Below are 22,835 nucleotides of genomic sequence, written 5' to 3' on the forward strand. Positions count from 1 at the left end.
GACGAGTAACAGGCGCTCACTCTGCTACGCGGCACTCGGGATTCGACCCGCCAAACTGCCGACGCGGTGGCTCAGCGGGTTAGGACGCTGAGCTTGTCGATCCGAAGGTTTTTATTCTTACACCACCTCAAAAGTAAAATACTTTTTGCTTTTACAACTCAGTGTACTCTTGTGTGACTCTTGCTGCTCTCAGATTCCCTGTGGTCTGATTAATTGGAACTTGTATGTCTTAATGCCTGACAAAGTAATGCAAAGCAGTAGCGTCTGCCGTGCAAGGGAGGGGCAGCCTTAGGATCAGGCCCAGGATCAGGCCAAGGAATGTTCCAGCAGGACTCGGCTTTGGGACAGCGGTGCTTTCGCTTACAAGTAGCCTTCAGCACAGAGGCCCTGAGCAGGCGGTTCCCCTGATTCCTGCCAGGAATGAGACTGTATAGCTGGTGGGCCAATTGCTCTTGGTCTTCTGGTTTCCAACTCTGGAGCCTTCCAGCTTTGGCCTGATGTTTACATGAACATCAGTGGTTTGATGGAGGCAGAAGTAAGTCTTCCTTCCATATAAAATTGGTGGTGCCAATCTAGAACTTTGTGAATTTTTTTGTCACCCCCTTTTCATGGAATTTTTGTGGGAAAAACGCAAGATGGATGGAAGGTCAACCTCCCATACATTCCATAACACGAAGAAGGAGAGAAAGTGGAAGATGGCCCGCTGGACTAAGGTTCCCTCTACGCTGGCTCAGTATCCGTCCTTTATAGGTTCTTGAAGAGGGAAACAGAGGAACAAATGTAGGACAGTTGTGGGCAGATGGGCCGTTTTAAAAGGGCTCTGCTTCCCGGGCGGTCCGCACTGCAAGGTTTTGGACCCCTTTCCCGGGGCCTGCAACGCCACCCTTTGGCCTTTGGGTTCCGGTAGAGGAGGGGCTCGGGGGCGCCTGCCCTTTGCAGTAGGAGAGCCAGGGGTGGACCAGCTCACGTTCTTAGGATCACCTCAAGCCACAGGTCAAAGGGCAAAGAAGGAACCCTTTGGGGATGCAGAAACACCCTTGCACGTGGCCTCTGGTGACATTCCGATGCCTTGCCCTGGTTGCTGTCTTGCAGAGTGTGAACATTTGATCCGCCACATGCTGGTGCTGGAGCCGAGCAAACGGCTCTCCATGGAGCAGATCTGCAAGCACAAGTGGATGAAGCTTGGGGAAGTAGACCCCGAGTTCAGTACAGTGAGTAAATTCGTTTTACTGACTTCCGTAAGAAGCTCGTGTATAAAAGCAGGGCAGGTTGGGAGACGCGTTGGGCGGACCAGGTCAGCGTAAAGGGAGCTTTTTAGAGGTAGGGCCAGCCCTGGAGCAGATGCCCCTCTGGAGCCTCTCCACAAGGGAAGGGAGGGGGAGGCAAGTGAAGGGGCTTGTTCCTGCCAGTGGGGTCCCTGGGGCTGATTCCCTGCCAGCCTTGCTTTCTCATGTCTCAGCTTTATGCTGTGTCTTTTTTGGGCTGGGAAATTTCCTGCAAAAAGGTGTGTGTGTCTGTGTGTGGGGGGGGAATGACGTCCTGCTCGGCCAGCTCATAGGCAGCAACCACCCCTCCCTTTGAGCATCTGTGCTTTTTCTTGTTGTGGGAACAAGCAGCCTTGAAAAAGTTCTCTGCTTTCCAGTTAATAGCAGAATGTCAGCATCTGAAAGCCGAGAGGCAGCTGGAGCCCCTGAATGAGGAGGTGCTGCTGGCCATGGCTGAGATGGGGCTGGATAAGGAACGCACCCTCCAGGTACCGAGGCCGCTGGCCCCTGGAGGACTCTGGGCGTGCTCTGGGGCAGGGAAGAGTGACCTGTGGCTTTTCTGACCTCCTAGTCATTGAGGACAGAGGCCTACGACCACTACAGCGCAATCTATAGCCTTCTCTGTGATCGCCAGAAGAGGCATAAAACTCTGCGTACTTCTGCCTTGGCCAGCCTCCCACGGACTCTGACCTTTCCAGCACCCGCCAGTCTCCAGGTCAGTCTTGGGGGAGAGGTGGCTCTGTTGCTGGGCAGCCTGGAAGCCTAAAGCCCCAGAGAGGCCCCCTCACCCCCTGCCTCACAGCACTTGGGGGGCTTCCCCCCCCCCCCGAAGCTTCTGGTGAACTGGGAATAATGGCTCTCATGGGATGACAGCCACCCCTGCGTTCCTTGGGGGGTCCTTTCTGCCCTCTGTTGAGCCAAGATCTGGGGCGGGCCGTGCTCCTGTAGGGCCCAGCCCAGCGAAGGCAAGCTAGGCGTCATGCAGGACTCGGCTGGGGGGGCTGAAGCGTGTCCGAACGGATGCAGGGCTGTCTGTGGGAATTCTTTTTCTCCCTGGTTGGAATGGCTGAGGGGACAGGAGCAACTGCTCCGCCCGCCCTTCTTCCCAAAAGAAGCAGCCCTCCCAGAGGGAGGGAGGGAGGGAGGGGAAATGTTGCCTGTCAGAGACGGGCTAAATTCTCTTCTGGGAATTCTGCTTGTCCAGAGGGGCTCTTGGAAGTTTGCTTGAGTCCTAATGTAGCCCCTCTCCCTCCCTGCCGAGCAAGGCAACTGTGGCGCTGGTGGAGGGCCTGGTTGGGGGGTGGGGGTGGGACCTGGACCAAGGCCGGTCTTGGTGGCAGAGTAAGAGGGGTGGGCATTCAGCCTTTGGGGGTTGGGTCTGCTTTACAGGCAGAACCTGCTGGCACTCCAGTGAGCCTCAGCGTCCCACAGGTGCAGCTCATCAACCCAGACAACCAGATCGTGGAGGTACGGGCCTTTCCCTCCAGGGCTTCTTCTTGGGGTCTCTCCTTTCCCTTCCGGAGGCTCCTGCATTCCTCCTCCTGGGGTCTTTCTCTTATAGACGGATGGCACCATGAACTTGGACAGCGATGAAGGAGAAGAGCCGTCTCCTGAAGCTCTGGTCCGTTACCTCTCCATGCGAAGACACACCGTTGGCGTGGCTGATCCTCGGTGAGCTTTGCCGACCCTCCCCCCGGTTTGGTCCCCTCTGAGCAACAGTTGGTACTATCAGTGCAGTGGCTTCTTGGCCCCTTTCCCGGCAGTCATGGAAGCCAAGGGCAGGTGTGCCGGGGTCTCCAGCTTCCAGTATCCAAGCTCTTACTTCTGTGTCGGCAGCACTGAGGTGATGGAAGATCTCCAGAATCTGCTCCCAGGCTTCCCGCGAATCGCCCCACAGGCCCCGTTCCTGCAGGTGGCCCCAAATGTGAACATGGCAGCCAGCGTGCTTCCGAGGCAGCACCTGCAGCCGACCGGCCAGTTGGAGTACAAGGTAGCCTTCCCCTTTCTCTGCCGGCCTGGGCCCGGCAGCTGCAGAAGGATGCTGAAGAGGGGGTACGGAGAGCCCCCTGCCTGTGCGAGGGGCAGCTGTGAGAGAAAGCTTTGTTGCAGGAGCAGTCTTTGCTGCAGCCGCCCACACTGCAGCTGCTGAACGGGATGGGGCCGCTGGGGCGCAGGGCCTCCGACGGGGGAGCCAACATCCAGCTGCACGCGCAGCAGCTGCTGAAGCGTCCCCGGGGCCCGTCTCCCCTCGTAACCATGACACCCGTAAGCCCCCATTTTCTGACAGACACCTCTCCATAAGGGGCTGTGTGGCTGTGCTTGTGTCGGGTGATGGAGACCCCCAGTCACGGATGGAGAAGGTCTCTAAATTGGTTTTCCACGTTGCGGGGGGGCATTGTTTCCTCCTCCCTGCTCATCTAAGTCTGGGTCCTGGGGAGGGCTGGTTAGCCTTGGCGTTGCCATCTTGCTTCCTGAGCCCTTGGCAATGAAGCTGCCTCGCGGGCTGCGTGTTCGGCCGTGCTCTTCCTCAGGGTCCTCCTCCTCCTCCCCCTTGGAGGGGGACCGTTGGGGAAGCCTTTGGCCAAGCACAGCCAGTGACCTTGTCTCCCTTCAGGCAGTGCCTGCTGTAACCCCCGTGGATGAGGAGAGCTCGGACGGGGAGCCAGATCAGGAAGCCGTGCAGAGGTAACTCTCGCACCTGCCTCCCGGGGGCTTCCGCTTGCTTTTGCTTCCCTGTGAGCCGAGGGGCTCTGCTGCTTGGACCTGCCCTCCTCCCTCTCACTAACCTCTTTGCCCTGACCGGAGGGGAGGGGCAGCCTTCTGTAAGTATGACGTTCCAGGGCGGCACCCAGCCTTTGCCCTGCTGGTGCCCAGCGGCTTTCTCTCCTACAGCCAAAGTGGTTTGTCTTTCCTTCCAACACCCGTCTTGTAGCTTCTGCGCTGAGAAAGACCGTCAGTGGTCTTGACTGCCGATTCCCAGAGGGCGGCGTATTAGGCTGTTGTGGTAAAAACGAGAGTCACCGGTTGAGATGAGCAGTTGTAGAAATCAAATGAATAGATAATAACTCCCCCCGAGGCCTTGCAGCGTTTTAAAGGCACACTAGCATTTTAGAGCACAGGTATCTGATGGAATGGGTTTGGTAAGTCCTGAAGGCGCTACAAGATTCAGTATCGGTTTGGATTGCAGCTCTGTGTCTTCTGCCGATGCCCTCTTGCATCGGGGCGGTCAGTCACCCGGTGGGCGTGCCTCCCAGGCAGCCGGGCAGATGCTCCTCTGGAAGCGAGGCTACTCTTTTCCCGTGGGAGCAGGGAGCGGGAAGGGAAAGCCGGGATGTCATTAGAGCACGAGGGGACTCTCAAGGCGGCCACCTCTACAGCAGCCTGCGCCAGAGTCTGCCTGGAGAGCAGGGGAGAGAAGGGCCCTTTCTGCGAGGCTGCTTGGACTGCCTGACCTCAGGGTGGAGCAGAGCGAATCGAAGCTTTGGCCCAGCTGAGCGGATCCTGCCTGGGAACTCTAGCAGAGAAGGAACTTCCTCACTTCTCACTTTTTAAGGATGAAGGCAGCCTGGAGGTGCTTCTGCCAATGCTTTCGTAGAACCGATACTGGCGGGTTTCCCCCCTCCCCTTTGTAGAGGTCCTCAGATTTGTTTTTAAAGTCTCCCACGAGAACTTGCAAGATTTAGGCAATTTTTAAATAAGAAACGAGAATTTTTGACGGTTCCCGTGACATCACGGAAAGCGCCTGCTGGCTGAACATGTTGGTGACCCCTGTCCTAAACGATCTTGCATTCTTCTCCGTGCTCTGCCCTGAGCAGTGGGCCTTCCTTCCCTCACTCAGCCAGAGGTTGAGCCATCGCTGCCTGAGCTGAATCCCTCCGGTCTCTGCTCTGGACTGCGAGGGCAAAGCGATCATCCCAGGCCAGGTGGCAACCTTTGCCCTTCCTCCCCAGGTGTGGGCCTGGTGCTCCCACTCGGAAGGAAAGGGCTCCGGCTTTTGATTGGTTCCTTCCGACTCTGCCCTGGACGGAGCTCTTCTGTCAGGCTGAAAGGCCTCTCTGACCTTTTATGCCCCATCAGTCCTTGAGCTCTGCTGACGGGAGCCAGGTTAGAGTGGTTCTCCTGCTAGGCCTGCCCTTCCTTGGGGGCCCCGGCATGGGTGCTGAGGTAGCCCTCCTTGCCCTCCTTCCTCCTGGGTAAGCCTGCTCGCAACTCCACCTGCTTGGCTTAATTCTCTGGCCTTTCCGCTTTCTCCAGAGGGGCTGTGCCAGTAATGGCCGGCCTTCTTGCTCTCTCTGCCTCTGCCTCTCTGTGCCCCCCCGTACGAGGCTCGAGAGAGGCGGGCAAGAGGCTGCTCCCCCTTTTGCTGCTGCTGCTGCTGCCGCCGCCGCTCTGTCTTCAGGAGGTCCTGGGCGCTGCCTTTCGTCCAGAGGGGCTCCCGCTCATCTCCTCTGCTCCTGCTCCTTGCAGATACTTGGCCAATAGGTCAAAAAGGCACACCTTGGCCATGACCAACCCCACTGCGGAAATCCCGCCTGACTTGCAGAGGCAGCTCGGACAGCAGCCCTTCCGCTCCCGGGCCTCACACCTGGCACCTGAGCAGCACCGGTGAGTAGCGGCACCGGACGCTTGGGAAGCTGCCCCTCAGAGGAGGGCAGGAGTTCCTGCAGTTTGCCCGGATGCCCGTGCCTCTCAACTTGCCGATCGCCCCTTGGGCCTGGGGGATGGCTGCCACTGCTGGCTGGCTCCACGTGGCAGAGGTTGGGGCTTTGTTAGCCCCCTGGAAGGCAGCTCGGTGGGCAGCCACCTGCCAGTTCTCCCTGACTCGGTGGATCCGGGACGGAGCTGGAAAACAGCAGCATCAGCAACAGCAACAGCAGCATCAGCAACTTTCTAGAGTTGGATTTGTGAGCAGGACAGGAGGGGACGTGGCCAGAGCATCCAGTCTCCTCTGTTTCTGCTGATACGGGGGCCGCCTCTTGATAACCACCCTCAGAGAACAGCCTCTGAACTTTGTTCGTGTCAACAGCTGGACGAGGGGATTTGCACTGGAGTGGCCTGTTAACCTGCAGTTCTTCCGGGCTAAAATTCCAATGGGGGGGGAGTAGAGGGGGCAGATGTAGCAGCTGACCGTTGATCATTGCGAAATGGCTTCTCAGCCTGGGACGGTGCAAAACTCCTTTCTCTCCCCAGGAAGACCAGCAGGAGGGGCTCTGCTCCTTCTCTCCCACTCGTCTTAGTTTGCCCCCACAGAGGGTCCCCCCCCTCCTGCCTTTGACGTCACCAGAGGAGCAGCCGGACTCTGAGCCAGCTGAGTCCACAGGGCTGCCACGCTGGAAGCCAGCGGAGCAAAAGGGCAGAGATAAGAGTCCGCCCCTTCTGTGACTCAGCTGGGCCGCTCTGCATCGCCATGAAGGCGCACCTGGGCTCCCGGGGCTCCCTGGAAGCCTTTCAGCGCTGCCCCCTCCCTCCCCCCCCCGAGACTCAGGAGTGGCTGGGGGCGGGAGGCAGGCATTCTGGGGAGTAGCTGCGTGGCGGTTTGGGCCTGCGGGGCTCCCAGGCACTTGCAGGGATGGCCCGGTGACTTGAAATCCACCTCCCGATTTCAGCCCTCTGCCAGGCAGCTCTGCTGGCCGCTGAGGCCACTCAGCCACTCTGACTCCAAGGCAGACGCTTCCTGAACCTCCTGGAGAGCCTGGGTGGGGTTTTGCCTCCGCTGGGCTGTCCCTGGCCTCTCTCCTTTCTCCCTTCTCCTCAGTCCGTGGGAAAAAGGGGATAATTCCGCTGACTTTATTCATTGGTTTAAAGATTTCTACCATAGCTATCCAAACCATGCGTGTCGCTCAGATTCAGACAGCATTTAAAGTAGGCACAAGGCGAGGGTGCTTAGATGACAAGAAGCCCAAAGCCAACGCTAGACGCTATTCCAGAAGAGTCCACAGGCCCCTGGAGGAAATCCCTTCCTGAAGAGGGAGGTTTAGGCCACTGGACTTGTGCCCGAGGAAGCACCTGGTAACCAGGGCAGCGTTGGCAGGACCAGAGTAACTTGGCCATGCCCGTGTTTCCGAGGTAGCCCTAGGCCAAGTGCATGTCGAGCACTGACTTGGTTGGAAAGAGGCGTGTGCCACCGTGGCCAGGGCTGGGTTAGCATGCCAGCTGAAGCTGGGCAAAGGTGCAAAGCTGAGACCTTAAGGCCAGCCTGATTCCTGGGGTTGGGAGGGGGTTAGGGTTAGGGTTGGCTCTCTGGGGCTGAATACAAGTCCTGCAGGAAGAGTGGGATGTCCGAAGTGTTGTGCCACGTTTTGCTGGTCCATCAGCACCAACCAGGGGAGGTTCATCTGAAGCCCGAATCCTGATGGAGATACCTCTGGATAGTTTGTTCTTGGAGCTGACGTGCCTTAGGGGTCACCTCCCCCACTTGGCCTGGCCAAGTCTTTCTGCCTGACTTGCCTACTTGTATCTGTCTGAGCAGCTTGCAATATCCTAGAGGTGATCAGGAAACAACGGCAACTCCTTTCTGCTCCTCTTGTAGTTAAGGTGGACGTTAATCAGTTGCAGCCCTTTGGGGCTCTTGTGGCAAAGAGAAGCGCATGCTGCAAATACCAAATGCTTTTTTCCTGCCTTGGAAAGGTGGCATCAGGTGCGGGGGGGCGTAGCGACCCTCCAGCTCCTCTTTTCTGCTGCTGCTCCCTTCGTGTTCCTGGGGGTTCAGGTGGCGGCCAGAAAGGCCCTGAAGCCAGAGACCCCCGGCCATGGCTTTGGAGTCCGGAGGAGAGGAGATGGGAGCAGTTTCTCACTTCCATTAGTTGCTCTGATTAACGAGAGACAAATCGGGTGTGTTTGGCAGGCAGTGGCTCCTGTTCTGTTAGGGGGTGTGGAGTGGGGAGGCTGCCCTTTGGGGAAATGGCCCTGGGCTCAAGCTGCTCCTTCTAGCCTGCTCCTCTGCTCTGTGTGTGTCTCCAGCTATGTCTACAAGGACTCGAATGTGCTGCATCTCCCCACGGAGCGCTTCTCCCCGGTGCGCCGTTTCTCAGATGGGGCAGCCAGCATCCAGGCCTTCAAGGCACAGCTGGAGAAGATGGGCAACCACAGCAGCATCAAGCAGCTCCAGCAGGTACAGGGCTGAGTGTGGGAGAAGCCAGATCAAAGCCAGGTCGGATGGTCTCGTAGGCAGCTGACCTGCAGGGTGGCATCTTCCATTTGCCATTTTTCTCACTGTTCGGCTCAGAACCTTTTGTAGTGCTTGGCGCCCTTGTTTTGGGAAATCTCTTCTTTTTCCCTGAGGAATGGCCAGTTTTCGGTTCAGGGTCCGCTACTGCGCATGATTATTGCTGGGTGGTGAGATGGTTGCTGGACCTCTCTGGCTGCCCTCCGCCCAGGAAGCTGCTGGAAGCTTCAATGGGCTCCCCGCTCTGGCTGGCAGCTCCGAGGGCGCTTGCAAGGAGGACGGGGACGCCCGGTTGAGGTGAGGCTCTTGGCAGCCCAAGAAGCCTCTCGGCCTCTGGGGTCTTCCTCTCTGGGCAGAGTGGGGCGAGCAGTGGGTGGCTTCTTCTGAAGAGGGAGCTGCCTCTGGGCCGGCCATTCTGCGCATCACCCCTCCTCGCTGGCTCTCTGCAGCCAGGCAGGGCTGAGGCTCACCGGGAGGTTATTTCAGGAGTGTGAGCAGCTCCAGAAGATGTACGGGGGCCACATGGACGAGAGGACTCTGGAGAAGACACAGCAGCAGCATTTCTTGTACCAGCAGGAGCAGCACCACCAGATCCTTCAGCAGCAGATCCAGGTAGGGGGCCTTTGAGAAGGGCAGCACTTTGGATTGGTGGGGGGGGGGGCTGGAGCCTTCTTCTGCCCACCCTGTCTCCCTTTGGGCTTCTGCAGAGCTTTGCTGCTTTGTAGGTATCCAGAGTGAATCCCAGGGCAGTGCAGCAGCCCAGCTCCGATGCAGAGGCGGCTCTTCTTTTGCCCATTGCTCAAGGGTAGGGGGAAGTCGGGGGGGGGGACATGCTCACCGCATTTCTCTCTGTCCTTCCTCTTCCTCTCCCTTGCACAGGATTGCATCTGTCCGCCACAACCTTCCCCCCCCTTGCAGGCGGCAAGTGAAAACCAGCCTGCCCTGCTCACTCACCAGCTGCAGAGGTGAGCAAAGCTTCTGCCCTGCCCGCCTTCTGGGATCCCCAGGAGATCTGAAGGCCTCCCAAGACCTCCGGAAGGGAAACGACGGTGCCTCCTGGGTCAGCTGAAGGAGAGGCCTCCAGGCGTGTGGAAAGCCCAGCTCTGGCTCAGATCTCAGGAAAGGGAAGGAGGAAGCAGGATGGGGGTCCTGGCTGAATCCCTCTAAGCTGACAGGAACTTCAGCGGGAGTTGTGGCACTGCTCCCGTTCAGCAGGGAAAGACTGCAGACATCTGGCAGAGCAGATGAGAAAATTGCTCGGCACAGCAAGAAAAGGACAAGGGGTTAATCACCCTCGGCTGAATAAAGCTGAGCTTGGAACGGTTGACCTTTGCTTGTGTAAGGAGGAGGACAAGGGGAGAACACCGAGAGCTTCCAGGCCCTCATTGGGGGAAGAGAATTAGATATGGATGTAAAGAACGGCAAAGATCCTTCCCTGTGAACACCCGGCCTTGTATGAGAAATATGCCATTTGAATGAGGGCATTTCCTAGTTTTCCTCTCGCTGTTTTATAGTGCTTTCCTAGGTTTGGTTCTGTAAAAAAAAACCTGCCTTTCATTTTCTGGGTCTTAATTTATTACTTTAAAGATTAGAATTTGGTACTACAAGAAGTGGTGCTAGCTATCAGGTTGGCTGGCTTCAAAAAAAGGTTGGACTCTTCTTGGAAGTCCTGGGGATGGGTGGCTCTTGGCCTGGAGGCCACAGCAGTGCTTCTGAAGGGCACAGCTGGGAGATGCTGGGCTTCCTTGTGCCCTTGGCTACTGGCAGAACAGCTGCCGGGCTGGCGGGCCAGGAGTTCCGTCCCAGCAGGGCACGGCTCCTGTCCTCCCGTTCCCATGCAGCTTCATCTGGGGCAGGGCTGGGTCCAGGTCTCAGCATATCCCTTAGGAAGCCACGGTGGGCTGGGTCTGGAGTCCGGCGTAGCAGGGCCGGCTTCTGCTGTTAGCGCCGGTTTTCTGCTTGGGGCCGAGGGGCTGTTCCTTGGAGCGCCAGGCCCTCCTGGGGCAGGGACAGTCCCAGAGCTGGCCGGCCAGCCAGCCAGACTCACAAGTGGATCGTGCTGCGTTCTCCTGAGATGCCAGGCTCTGCTTCTGATTTTGTGTTTGTACACACAGGTTACAGATCCAGCCCTCCAGCCCACCTCCGAGCCACCCCAGCAACCATCTCTTCAAGCAGGCGGACAGCAGCCCCCCGCCCATCAGCAGCAGCATGCTCCAGGCCCACAGTAGGTGTCGGCTGGTGAGCAGCCGGGCAGGCTTTGGGCTCGCTCCACAGGGCCCCTCTGCTGCCTGGGGAGTCCCCACAGTTCTCGGGGGGGGGAACGACAGGGTCGAGGCTCGCTCACCAGGAAGGCTCTGCTCTTTGCAGGTGCAGCCCCCCAGACGCCCTTCCAGGGGGGGACGCCATCGCCTCCGCCTCCGCACGGCAACATCTTCCGGCAGCCTGGGAATCGCTCCCCGCCCCCTAGCCTGGCCTTGCCCTGCGTGGGCCTGCAGCAGCCGGGGCAGCCTGTCCCCCTCCCGATGCAGGAGCCTGGAGACCTCATGGGCAGCAGCCTTCTGCAGGCCGGGCGGGGCTTGCCCATGCCCCCCAGCGCCAGTCCGCTGCAAATGCATCATCGTGCCAGCCTGATGGCCTCCTTGACTTACGGACATCGGCCCCTGTCGAAGCAGCTCAGCGCAGACAGTGCCGAGTCCTCCCACAGGTGCGGTTGGCCGAGGGTGAGGGAGGGCAGGCAGTCTGGGCTTGGCCAGGCAGGCCATGAGCAGAGCAAGCCTACCCCATCTGGCTGGCCTGGGCAGCGAGCCGATCCAGGCGTCCCCATCTGACTTGGGCCCTCTTTGTAGGTACCCATCCGCCACAGGCTACACCCAGGCGCACCTGCACCCTCAGCTGTTCCCTGAGCCGTCCCGCATCTCTCCAAGCAGCTTTGGCCCCGCTGCCCCCGCCGGCTTCCCTCCGGCCCCAGCCCTCAAGGTGCCACTGCTGGAGCAGTTCTCCGGCTTCCCCCAGAGCAGCCAGCAGCAGCAGCAGCAGCAGCAGCACTACACGGCCTCCGCCTTGCACCAGGCCTTGCTGTCCCCCACCCCACCAGACTACAGCCGGCGCCCGCAAGTGCCCCCCATCCTGCAGGGGCTGCTTTCTCCCCGCCACTCGCTGGCCGGCCACCCGGACCTGCGGCTGCCCCAGGCAGAGGTGGCCCAGCTGATCAAGCGACGGCAGCAGCAGCAGCAGCAGCAGCAGCAGGAGTTCCAGGAGCTGTTCCGGCAGATGAGCCAAGGGGACACGGGACAGGGGCTCCCCAGCATGGCCCAGAAACTCCCTGACCGGCCACCCCTGGCTTTGCCTTACCAAAACACTGACCCCTACCACCCCCATGCCAGCCCCCAGCCCCTCTTGAAAGTCAGGGGACAGGAGTGCCTCTCGCACGCCTCGGGGCCGGCCCGCGGATACGCCCAAACTTCCGCCCTGCTGCCCTCGGAGAGCATGGAGGAGGAGGAAGCGGCGGACTGCTTGTGCGAGGGGCCCAGGGACCCTTTCCCCGGCCACAAGACCAAAGGCTGCCCCGAGACGCGGCTCCTCTTAAGCATTGGGGGGCCTGGGGACTCGGACTCTTTATTTGGGCCTTCCAAGGGCGAGCCAGAGCTGGGAGCCCACCTGTATCGGCCCCAGACCGTCTCTCCCTTCGGTCGGAGCGAAGCGCCCTGCCCAGGTAAGGCCCGGCTCCCAGGGCTCGCTGGTGGGCAGAAGGGCGCGCTCTTCCTCAGCTGAGGGGTGAAGGCAGCCCCTCTGCCCCTGGCTGGGGTTGGCCTTTCGGTGGCCCCGGCTCTTCCTTTCTCGGAGCATGGCATCCTCAGCACTGCGGGGGGGGGGGGGGCGAGCTGGATTTGGAGCCCTAGAAGAGCAACAGGTAAACGGGGGTGGGGGCCATTCTAGGAGCTGCTACAGTTACATGGAGGTCAGGCCAAGCAAGGGTCAGTGGGAGGCCAGACCGAGGCTTTGGCAAGGTGTTCTGTCAAGCAGGTGCCTGACTGCTCATGATGGGGGGGGAGTGATTTGGGATGAAGGGAAGATGACCCGGCAGTGGCCAGAAGGGGGGGGAAGAAGCAGCAGAGCCCAGATGGCTATGGGAAAAGCTCTCTTTGACCCTGGGAGACCTTTGGTGGCATTAAGTGGCTTGGCTTCCGGGGCCGGCACCCCTGGTCTGGATCCCCTTGGCGACCCAGGAAGGCTCAGCCAGTTCATGGCTGAATCAGGAGACGGTCATTCCTGTCCCCCGTTGAGCCGGACGGGGCTGAGCTTGAGGGACAAAAGATCAAGCTGGCTGGAAGACTTTCCTGGGCTCTTGACCTCTTTTGCCCTCCTGCTTGTCCATCCAGATCCCATGGTCACCGGTGGCCAGGACAGGACCTTGCCCGGGCACATTGAGATGGCCGATGTGGACGGGCTCACGGCGTTCCCGGCGAGAGTGATTCCCGGTGCGCATCCCAGATGCCGGCCCCTGCAGAGACACCATACCATCCAGAACAGCGACGATGCCTACGTGCGTTGGGGGCCGAGGGCAGGAGAGTCTGGCTGGGGAAATGCCCGAGCCTCTTGCTTGTGCAGTGAGTGGGGCTGGGTGGTTTCCCCTCTTATCCACCCATCCCAGCCCCTCAGTGCCCCTTTTGCTGGCTGCTGCAGGTGCAACTGGATCCTTTGCTGGGCATGAGCCTCATGGCAGGGAAAGCACTTAGTTCTGCCCGGATGGCCGATGCTGTTCTCAGCCAGACCTCCCTGGTGGGCAGCCAGACCCTCCCCAAGGGAGAAAGGAGGGGTGAGTGCCAGACACACAACTTGGAAGGGGGGCTGGGGTGGACTCGGGGGCAGGGGGGCTTGCCCTGCTTCTGGCCCCAGGAGGGCAGCCCTGCCTCGGCCTTGGACACGCTGCGTGGCAGGTGGGCCCTCCCTGCAGCCCGGGCCCTCAGCCAGGAGGGTGGTTTCATTTTCCTCTGCCCCCGCAGATGGTGGGGAACACGTGGAAGGTCGGGAGCAGCCCGGTTTGGGTGACGGCAGCCAGCATCTCAACGCCTCTTGCTACCCCTCCACCTGTGTCACCGACGTCCTGCTGAGCTACAGGCACCCAGAGCTTCCCTTTGGGGTGGAGCAAGCGGGGGTCTAGCGAGCCGATGGCAGCCGTGAGTCTGCACCCTATGCTGGAGGAGGAGGGGGCACCCCCACCTGCCGGGGAAGGGAGGGGAGGCCTGACTGGCCCTTGTTGAGGGAGCAGCACCCCGGAGGAGGGCGGGCCGGGGGCAAAGAGCCTGCGTGAATCGGGGCCGGGGGCATCCCGGAGCCCCTTGGCGCTTCCTGGCTGGAGGGGCCGACTTCCGGTGCCCGCAGGGGATGGGGCGGGGGCTGGAGGCCCGGGTTGTGTCTTCAAGGGCAGTGGGTTTGCAGCTCCAGCCCAGCTGCCCACATTTCCCTTCCTGGTATTGCGTTGACAGGGTTGTATACGGCTCCGAAGTGAGAAGGTTCATTTCAAACCGACAGTATCTTGCAGCCTTGCACCAAACAGCCATCACGTTTCTCTGGGAAGGAAACCTCATGGCGGTGGTGACTCTTCCTGCTCTTCCTCCTCCTCCTCCTCCTCCTCCGCGTTGGTCCCAGAGCGTGCTTGTCCCTTTCGGATGTTCATTATTGCCATATTTGCCTGTGATGCCGGCTGTTCTGGAAGCGCCAACCGCCCCTCCGGGGCCGCGGAGAGGGACTGACCACAACCACGAGGGCAGCAGGCCCCTCCCTGGCCTGGCTGGAGCCAGCAATAAGCAGACTTTCGGACGGGGCCTCTCCAGGCAGGCCCTCTGCAGGGACCGAGGGGGTGGGCTGGGGCCGTCTTTATGCCTGCCTGCCTGCCTTCTGTTGCTCGTCCCCCCCCCAGGCCTCCCCCCAGATTCAGGCTCTCCTCTCCCGGTCCCCTCCTGGCCGTGGTGCAATATTGCTTTTGTGTCTCTCTCATTTATTGACTTTTCTGTGTTTGGATTTTATCATTGTGCTTAAACATCCTTTTTTTCTCTTTTTTGTATCCCTTTTTCATTCATATCACGTGCTATCTTTCCTTTTTTAGTTTAATTCTGAGAAAGTTTGGTTCTTGTTTTTTAACTTGTTTCCCTCCAGATCATGTAGGAATTTGTTTCAGTAATTTTTTTTGGTATTATTATTATTATTATTAATATTAATAAATTAATTCAGAATGCCTTTTTGCCCCTGGCCGTGCTGCTTGCCCCCCTCTCCCTGCCGCTCTGTTGGCTCTTCCCGGCCGGCATCTTGGCTGCCGCCTGCCCTTCGGAGGAGCCCTCCTCCTGGGTGACTGACCGGGTGAAGAGCCTTCGTGTGGAGAGCCGTCTTTCTGCCTTTGGGGACCTTTGGTAGCCCCCCCCCCAAGAATTCCTGTTACTGACTCTTTGGAAGGATTTTTTACAAGGGCAGCCTGCCTGCAGTTCTCTGGATCGGCCTGGAAGCGCAGAAGCCCTTGGAGGGCTGATTCTTGGGCTGAGCCCCCCTTCCCTTCAGGAGCACCTGGTCTCTCCTTGTGGGCTGGAGCAGAACTGGAGCTTCCCTGGCTAGGAGGAGGGGGGACCCGAAGGTGGCCCATCCACTCACCACCTTCGGCCCAGCTCTGGACTCCGGCTTGTTGATTACCCTCCTGTTTACATGACCTGGGAGGTGACAGCAACCCCCCCCACCCCCCACTTGGCCCTATTCCAACAGGCTGGGTGGGGCATGCCGGGCTGGGCTGTTTTGCAGTATCACATTTTTGTTTGTTTTCAGTTTTGGTTTTTTTAATTGTTGCTTTATATTGTATAATCAGTACTTAACAGTATATGTTGAATGTATAATATACTTTGCTATTATTTCTGTTTTGGGGAAATGTCCAGAGTATTTTTCTCATTTATGTTGGACTAAAACAAGACCCTCCATACACACAGGTCCCCCAGGTTTTCAGTAAATTCTTAGTTCAGTTTTGGGTGGGTGGGCTGTTTGCAACTAGCTGTTCAAATAAACCCTTGATTCTGATTGGCTCTCAGTTCTGGTCTGGCTCCTCTCTTGCTGCCATTGGGGAAAGCTGCTGCCCAGCCCAGCCCCCGGGGCTGTTGGGGGGGGGCTGGGGCTGGTAAAAAGAGCGGAGAGGATGGCTGCAATGTTGCTGGTGAAGCTCCGTCCCTTTGACTTTGACCCGTGCCCTGCAGGGGTTGCTTTGCCTCTTGCAGGGAGCAACAAGCGTGGCAGCAGGGGTCTCCCAGGAGCTGCTGTAAGGGATGGTCTTCCCCAAGGTGACTTGGGGCCCTTTTTGCCCTGAGGGCTGTAATCGGCAGCAGCCCCCGTCTGTGGCTCTGGTTTTGGCAAACACCAGTGCCCCAGCCAGCCTCAGTTAGGTTGGATAAAAAGCTGGTCCCACTTGGAGTCTGCAGGCTTTGGCAGCTGACCCAGCAGGGCCAGGCTCTTCATTGCTGGGTCAGGGCCTCTGGGATGTGGCCGGCCAGAGCAGCCCTCGAGCAAGGAAGAGCCACGCTCCTGTTTCGTGTCTGCCGTTTGCACAGAACTGGGAGCCTTTGCCAGCTCCGAAGCTTTGGCCTGAAGTGTGCCCATGGCCTCCTGGGTCATGCCAGGCCTGCTCTCCTCCCTGGGCGGGGGTGTTGGGGCATCTGGGCAGCTGCTCCTTCACTGTGGAGGGGCTCTGAGGCTCCTCCGGGTATTTTGGGCCAACCTTTCACTAGCAGCTCACATTGACGCAAGGGACCTGTTTGCAGCCTTGGCACAATGGCAGGATTTCATCCAGTGAAGCAATTTGGAGCAGCCATTCTCCCCCTCCAATTTTGCTGGTGGCAGAAGGGTAGGTGTCCCTCCTCCGCCCTTGCCCACCTAAGCTGCTAATTGGTTGCAGGCTAGGAGAAGAGCGGGGGGGGGCTGCATGCCCCCAGTGGCTTCTCCGGAAATCTGGCTGTGGGAACACATGGGTGGGATGTGCGATCAACCCTGGTACGTGTTGGCTGTTGAGAAAAGCCAAGCCCCCCATGTGGCTTGGCTCAGCTACATGAATTAACGAAAGGAGCCCCCACCTCCTGCCCCATCCCGGGTGTGGAAGGACAACAGCGGTGCAGAGTGCCTCCTTCAGCTGTGCCTGCAAAAGGCTTGGCTGGTGTTTGCCCTGGGCATTGGATTTCATCGCCTGCGTACCAAGCAGGGCTCAGGGCTGAATTTTGGAGCCTCCAGGAGTGGCTTCAATGGGGGAAGCAAGTCTGACAGAGAACCACAAGAGCGACATCGGCCTTTGCTGGCTTCTCATGCAACTCAACACAGCTGGTCCTTCATTGGGGAAGGCCCATCTGTTTGTTAGGCCTGGTTGGGAATTGAAACCAGCTCACGCTCTCGTGTCCACAAAAGAGGTTTGCCCAGGCCCCAGGTGGGGGTCTCTGCCAAACCCACCTCCCATTCAGAATATTTGGAGTGCATCTTCTCTGCCAGAGGGGTATTGATTTGCCAGCGGGCCCCTCTCCTCTGGTGCGCCGTTCCTCTCTATTTCCTGCAGCTGGGAGTCTGTTCAGGTGGGCCGCTGTTGGCTGCTTGTGGCAGAAGCAGGACTGGAGGGCCTGGCCTTGCTGGGAGGAGGAAGGCTGGAATGGCCTGTTGGTCTTGCCCCAAGTCTGAGGTGAACCCAACTTCCCATCAGCTTGCCTGGAGAGTGGAAGCATCCCACAGCCGGAGGGCCCTGCCAGCCACTAAGCTTCCCCAAGAGCCCCAGGTCCATCCGCTTGTTTACTGCCAGCCGGGTAGGCAAACTGGCCCCCAGCCCAGCCTGGCTCTTGGCTTGATCCCAGTCAGTTCTCTTGTCCCTGCTTCTCCTGCCTGGGGATGTGTTTGATCCTTGAACTCTTAAGCGCCACATAGTCATAGCTCAGGAGTGAATTCCCTGTTTATAGCTACTGCTTATCTCCAGCAATAAACAACCCTGCTGGTATAAAAAGCCTCCATCGACTCCATGCAGCAAAGACCGCAGCAGACACCCGAGCGGCTGGTAAGATGCGGGCACCTCCTGGGCTTGGCTTCATCAGCTGCTCTCTTCCTCCCTCCTTTGCTGACCCTTCTCCCCAATTCTTCCGCAGGCAAGAGGGCGGTAGAGAAGGAGGGCAAGGGAAGAGGAGCAGGGGCTGGGGGAACTGCTCGGGGTCTCTTGGGGACGGGCAGGGGCTGAGAGGGTGTCGGCATTAAAAGCCACCCTGCGCCCCTCCAGCTCAGCCCATGCCAGGAGATGGAGCTGTGGGCCTGGGCAGAGGCACAGAGGGTTTCTTTTTCCCAACGGCTTTTCTTCCTCCCAGGGCTGAACATAGTTCACGATGCAGAGCCTCAATCTTGCCCTGGCCCTCCTGCTCCTTACAGGTGAGTCTCTGGGCAGAGGAGCCGTCAGGTGGGGGGGCTGGGTGTGGGGGCGAGGCTGCTGCCCAGGGGATTGTGGGGGAGAGGGCAGTTGCTCCTGCTGTGGCAAGGGCTGCCTTTGGGTAGCCGGGAAGGGAGAGTCCTCCTCCTGTGCTGAGCCCTATCCACCTTGCCCTGCAGGAGCCCAGGCCCGCTACTTCTGGCAGCATGATGATCCCCAGCAGACCCGCCTGGAACGCCTGCAGGAGCTGGGCCAGGTGTACCTGGAGTCAGCCAAGACGGCAGTCCAGCAAGCCGTGGTCCAGTTCGACTCCTCTGCCGTGGCCCAGGAGATGCAGTGAGTAGTGCCTCGCACCTTGGGGATGAGGGATAGGCTGGGGGGCACCTCTGGGATTTTCCAGGAGGAGGAAGATGCGGTTGCTCTGGAGGATTGCAAGCCCCCTCCCCATGTACTCAGCGGGCTGATTGGCAGAGCAGACCCGGCAGGAGAAGGCTGCTGGCTAGGGGAGGGTCCACTGTCCTGCCCTGTGGGATGGATGGGAGAAGAGGCAGAGCCAACTGGGCTGCTTCCCAGCGGAGGGGTGGAGGGTCCCTGGGGATGGACGAGGTCCGGGGTAGTGGACCCAGGAGAGAATGCTGGTAGTTTTTCTTTTTGGAAGGTAAAAATTCCTCTGGAAGAGGAAACTCAAATGGAAAAGCATTGAGTAACAAAACCCAAAGCAACTGAAGAGGAAAAACAAAACATTTCAGAGTGGGCACCTTTGAGAGAGATCTGAAGGCGAAGCACAATCCCCTTGGGGCTCTGTGTTCAGGATGCCCACGCTGATCAGCAGCCACTCCAAAAGGCAGGGCAAGAGGGCTGGTGGACCCACCCAGGGATGTGGGGCGACACCGTTGTTGAAGGCTTTGCCAGGTGGCTGGTGGCTGTCCCTAGCCTGGGCAAAACAGAGCCTTAGAACAGCCATGCCAAGATGAAGCTGACTTCTGTGACACCCAGGCCTTTTGGGCAGTGTCCAGTTTCATGTCCTCCCCCCAGCATCTTTCAGTGATTAAGGCAATCAGAGAAGTAGGTGGCATCTTCTGGGCTCCTCTTAAATGCAACTTTCATGTCTTTGCTACTGCGAGAGAACTGGTTGCATGCTGACCCTGGGTCACATGAGAAGTGAATTTGTTCTAATGCTTGGACTGAGCAAGGGATTAATACTTCAAATCAGTTGATTTTCAGAGGTGGTTTGTATATGCTTTGAATTCGATTTACCTTCCAAATACGTTTGGCAGTGTATAAACTGAACGCTAAGTAAAAGGTGTGGCTGGATTTCTAGATTCTTTCAAGGATGCTCTGCTTGAACAGCAGCCAACCAACAATTCTTCTCTATATGGAAAAGCAGTGGCTTGAAATAAGAAAAGCATGCTTTAAACATGAAATTAATTCATCAATCAATATATTTTCAGCTCTGCTACCCTCCTCCAAGAACCTTTAAAAAGCAACGGGTGTTACTGTCCTAGTAATCACTATCACACATTTAAGATCCTTTTTTCTTTCACAATATAGTCTCTTCATTATAGGCACTTGCATTTCACTTAAACAATGTGATTTTTTTAAAAAAAATAATGTTTTAATCTTTGGTGTTTTTGTTAGTTGTTGGTTTTATTCTGTTGTACCCTGGGGAGAATTTAGAAAATGAGGTGGGAAAAAAAAGATAGGTGACCTCATCCTAGTGGGCCACCACAGGTATGAGCCAGCCGTGTGCTGCAGCTGCCAAAAAGGCCAAGGCAGTTCTGGGCTGCGTCAACAGAGGAACAGCGTCACGATTACAAGCAGTGATAGTACCGCTGTGTACCACACTGGTAAGGCTACGCTTGGAATACTGCACCCAGTTCTGGTTACCATGATAGAAAAAAGGTTGCTGGAGCTCCAGAAAGAGCAACAAAGAAGAAAAAGGGTCTGGAGACTAAATTGTACGGAGAACAGTGGAGGGAGCTGGGTATGCCTAGCCTCGAGGACAGGATTGGGGGGGCGTCCCAGACAGGAGAGGATCGACTTATTTTCCAAAGCAGCAGGCGGCAGGGCAAGAAATGATGAGTGGGAGCTTGTTAAAGAGAGATTCATCCTAGAGCTAAGGAGAAATTTTCTGACATAACAATCACTAGATTAGCTTGCTTCCCGTAGTTGTGGGTGCTCAGTCACTGGAGGTTTTCAAAAATAGATTGGGCAACCATTTGACTGGGATGGTATGAAGTCTCCTGCCTTGAGGAGGGCGGGTGGACTAGAAGACCTCTGAGGTACCTTCCGGTTGTAGGAGTCTATTTTTTATTGGTTATAATGTCATTTTTTTCAGCCAGATCAACTTCCCACCCTGTCACCCAACAAAATATATATTTTGATTTTTCATGGTTTTTCAAAATACTCTAGATTGGGGCGGTCAGCTTCTCTGCCCCCTGCAGCCTCTGACTCAAGTCTTACTCTGTTACAGAGTGAATTTAGGGCAGAAACTGGAGGCCCTAACCATTGTACTGCGGGAGATCAAGGAGCAGATAACGCCTGAGCTGCAAGAAGTCAGGACCGAACTAGAGACGGCCTGGCAGAAGCTGAAGGAAGAGGTGACCAAGGACGTGCGGGACCTCGGAGCCCAGATCCAGCCCTTGCTGCGCAAGCTCCGGGAGAACGTGCAGCAGGATGCGGCCGCCTACTTCCAGCAGCTGAGCACCGTCTCCCAGGAAATCAACCAGATGGCCCAGGAGAGGCTGAGGCCGGTGGCCGAGGGCTTCCGGGACAAGGTACGAAACCACGTGGACGAATTCCGCAAAGACGCTGCTCCCTATGCCAAGAAACTGGAGCAGCTGATCCAGGAGAAGATCAAGACGCTGGAGCAGAGTGCCCAGGCCGAGTTCATCGAGTTGCAGACTGAGCTGCAGCAGCAACTGAGCGAAGTGCGTGAGAAATACGGGCCCCTCTGGGAAAAAGCCCGGGAGGAGCTGGTGGTCTTGCTGGAGAACATGAAGTCCTTGTTTGTGGCCACCCAGAATTTGGAGCAGGAGACACAGCAGCAGAGCTCCTAGAGGCCGTGCCTTGGTGCCCCCCCCCAATCAGCACTCTCTCCCTCCTCTCCGCAAGGGTCCCGGTGACACGTCCTAATGGCTGAGGAGGCTGGCAATTCCTTGGTAAGACAGCAGGCCAGAAACATCCCCCCCTCCGGCTGCCAGTCTCATGTCCACTCCCTAGACTTTTTTCTCTTCTCCTTTTATGCCAAATAAAAAACGATTATATGCAAATGATCTCTGTGTCCACTTGCACAATGAGGGGCTGGGGGGACCTAGGCTGTGAGACTGGGGGTTCAGCTCATCCAAAGCTCCTCCGTGCCCCTTTGCCAGTTGGGAAGAGATGGGAAGGACACTTCCTGCCCCTCATCGACGACTCCAACTGAGGGTGTGTGGGGTGGTCATCAAGCTTTGAAGGGGGATGCTTGGGGCACAGGGCACACTCTTTCCCCCCCCCCTAGAAAGACAGTGTTCCCCCACGGGCCAGTCCATGAATGGGGTTAGCGTGCTGACGCCTGCTAAGGTCAGCAGTGAACGGGTGGTCTGGAATGCAACTATTCTGGGGTTGGGAGGACCCATGAGTTTTTTGGGCCAGAGCCAAATTGCCTGAAATGTGAGGCCCCCCAGAACCACGCTTCTCCCTGGCCCCAGGCCCAGGTTTTGTGACTTATTGGACCACAGGGACCAAGGGCAGGGACCTTCCCCGGCTTCCCCTGGCTTCTCTGGAGCCACCCATGGCCCTGGGGCAGATCAGCCCCCTTGACAAGATATGCACCACCCACTCGGCCTTGGGGAATGTTTTGGGACACCCCTAGGCTCTTGTGACCATTATCTGAGGAGGAGCAATGGAAGCCCACCGCCCCTCGCACCCCTATGACATCCCTGCCCTGTCGGGAGGGGGCACATGCCCGTCCACTCAGCGCATAGGAAGAAAGCCAAGCGTGCAACGTTCTGCTCGTTTTAATGAGGAAAATTCCACAGTAGGGAGGAGTCAGAAAGCGGGCTGGGGGTGGAGGGGGAGACGAGGGTCCCCAGAGGAGCAGGAGTAGGGAGAGCTGCACCTGGTCCTGAGGACGGCTAGGGTGGACGTTGCTCCGTTGGGCTCCTGAGCGTGGAAGGGGGCTCCAGTCTCAGGCGCTGGCAGGGTTTCTCTCCAGCAGGTTTGAAACTCGAGTCTTGACTTGCTCAATCACGTCCCGGGCGCGTTCAATGCCAGTCTCTGCCAATTCCCTGGAGAGAGAGAAGGTGGAGTGAGAAGGGGAGGAAAGGGAGTCCAGGGAATAGAGCCCCTCCCCGTCGAGAGAGAGAGGCCCCGTTGGGCGGGGAAGCCGTAGCTGGACGCGCCCTGAGCCCAAAGGGGGATCTGCGCGTTGCAAAGGTTCAGGTGGAGAAGCAGAATCAACGCCCGACCGGCTGTGCCGTTGTCCTCGCCAGTTAGACGGGGGCTTTGGGAGAAACGAGTCTGGTCCCGGTCTTGGCCAATTAGGAGGCCCTCTGGGGGGGTGGGGTGGGCAGGTGTGTCCCGGGACTCCGGAAGCTTGAGAGGCCACGTGACCCACGACCGGCTCCGAAGCTGCCGGCTCTGCCCTCCTGGGAGTGCCTGCCCTGCTCCTCTGGAGGGGAGAGCCCCCCCCCGGCCTCTTGCTCCACGTCGTTCGGCCCACAGGAGGAGCAGCCCCCAAGGGCTGTGCAGCGTCTGCGTCCTCCTCCCCACCCCCCCAAATGCCAGAGACCCCCCAAACCCACCTCGCATGCTGGTAAACGGCGGATGCTTGGAAGGCGGCGATGCGCTCTTGCGCCTTCTGGACTAAGCCCTGGAAGCGCGTCCTCAGCGTCTCCTGGCCCTCCTCAGCTCCTGCGAAGCAAGGGCGGGAAGGCTGAGCGAAGGCGGGGGGGGGGGCTTGCCAGGCAAGGGCAGGAAAAGAGCCGGGCGTCCCCCGCCCTCCCCGAGC

The 22,835-nt window shown here is 58.3% G+C and overlaps 2 protein-coding genes across 10 annotated transcripts in view; both read left to right on the top strand.

The window, feature by feature from the left end:
• The window catches only part of SIK3 (SIK family kinase 3), a 46,619-nt gene extending 31,123 nt beyond the window's left edge, over positions 1 to 15,496 (top strand). For all 8 annotated transcript variants that reach the window (XM_081334133.1, XM_081334134.1, XM_081334137.1 and 5 more), the window contains 19 exons: positions 1,093 to 1,211; positions 1,643 to 1,753; positions 1,837 to 1,980; positions 2,655 to 2,732; positions 2,827 to 2,936; positions 3,102 to 3,255; positions 3,375 to 3,530; positions 3,880 to 3,950; positions 5,733 to 5,870; positions 8,226 to 8,376; positions 8,917 to 9,042; positions 9,310 to 9,395; positions 10,545 to 10,654; positions 10,798 to 11,134; positions 11,277 to 12,142; positions 12,810 to 12,973; positions 13,114 to 13,246; positions 13,434 to 13,607; positions 13,917 to 15,496. In XM_081334133.1, coding sequence (XP_081190259.1) covers positions 1,093 to 1,211; positions 1,643 to 1,753; positions 1,837 to 1,980; positions 2,655 to 2,732; positions 2,827 to 2,936; positions 3,102 to 3,255; positions 3,375 to 3,530; positions 3,880 to 3,950; positions 5,733 to 5,870; positions 8,226 to 8,376; positions 8,917 to 9,042; positions 9,310 to 9,395; positions 10,545 to 10,654; positions 10,798 to 11,134; positions 11,277 to 12,142; positions 12,810 to 12,973; positions 13,114 to 13,246; positions 13,434 to 13,591 — 3,212 coding nt within the window. In that variant the 3' untranslated portion in view covers positions 13,592 to 13,607; positions 13,917 to 15,496. The remainder of the gene's footprint in view (positions 1 to 1,092; positions 1,212 to 1,642; positions 1,754 to 1,836; positions 1,981 to 2,654; positions 2,733 to 2,826; positions 2,937 to 3,101; positions 3,256 to 3,374; positions 3,531 to 3,879; positions 3,951 to 5,732; positions 5,871 to 8,225; positions 8,377 to 8,916; positions 9,043 to 9,309; positions 9,396 to 10,544; positions 10,655 to 10,797; positions 11,135 to 11,276; positions 12,143 to 12,809; positions 12,974 to 13,113; positions 13,247 to 13,433; positions 13,608 to 13,916) is intronic.
• Positions 15,497 to 16,356: 860 nt separating this feature from the next.
• APOA1 (apolipoprotein A1) lies at positions 16,357 to 21,120 on the top strand. Of its 2 annotated transcripts, XM_081334143.1 has the most exons (4): positions 16,357 to 17,485; positions 17,787 to 17,847; positions 18,025 to 18,181; positions 20,319 to 21,120. In XM_081334143.1, exons 2-4 carry the CDS (start codon positions 17,805 to 17,807, stop codon positions 20,902 to 20,904), a joined length of 786 nt encoding a protein of 261 aa, XP_081190269.1. In that variant the 5' UTR covers positions 16,357 to 17,485; positions 17,787 to 17,804; the 3' UTR covers positions 20,905 to 21,120. The 2 variants fall into 2 exon arrangements, with proteins under 2 accessions (XP_081190269.1, XP_081190268.1); XM_081334142.1 differs by having other exon boundaries at positions 16,358 to 17,847.
• Positions 21,121 to 22,835: the final 1,715 nt, after the last annotated feature.

The sequence above is a fragment of the Vipera berus genome (assembly GCF_964194415.1).
Source record: "Vipera berus genome assembly, chromosome: 8".
Classification (NCBI taxonomy): Eukaryota; Metazoa; Chordata; class Lepidosauria; order Squamata; family Viperidae; genus Vipera; species Vipera berus.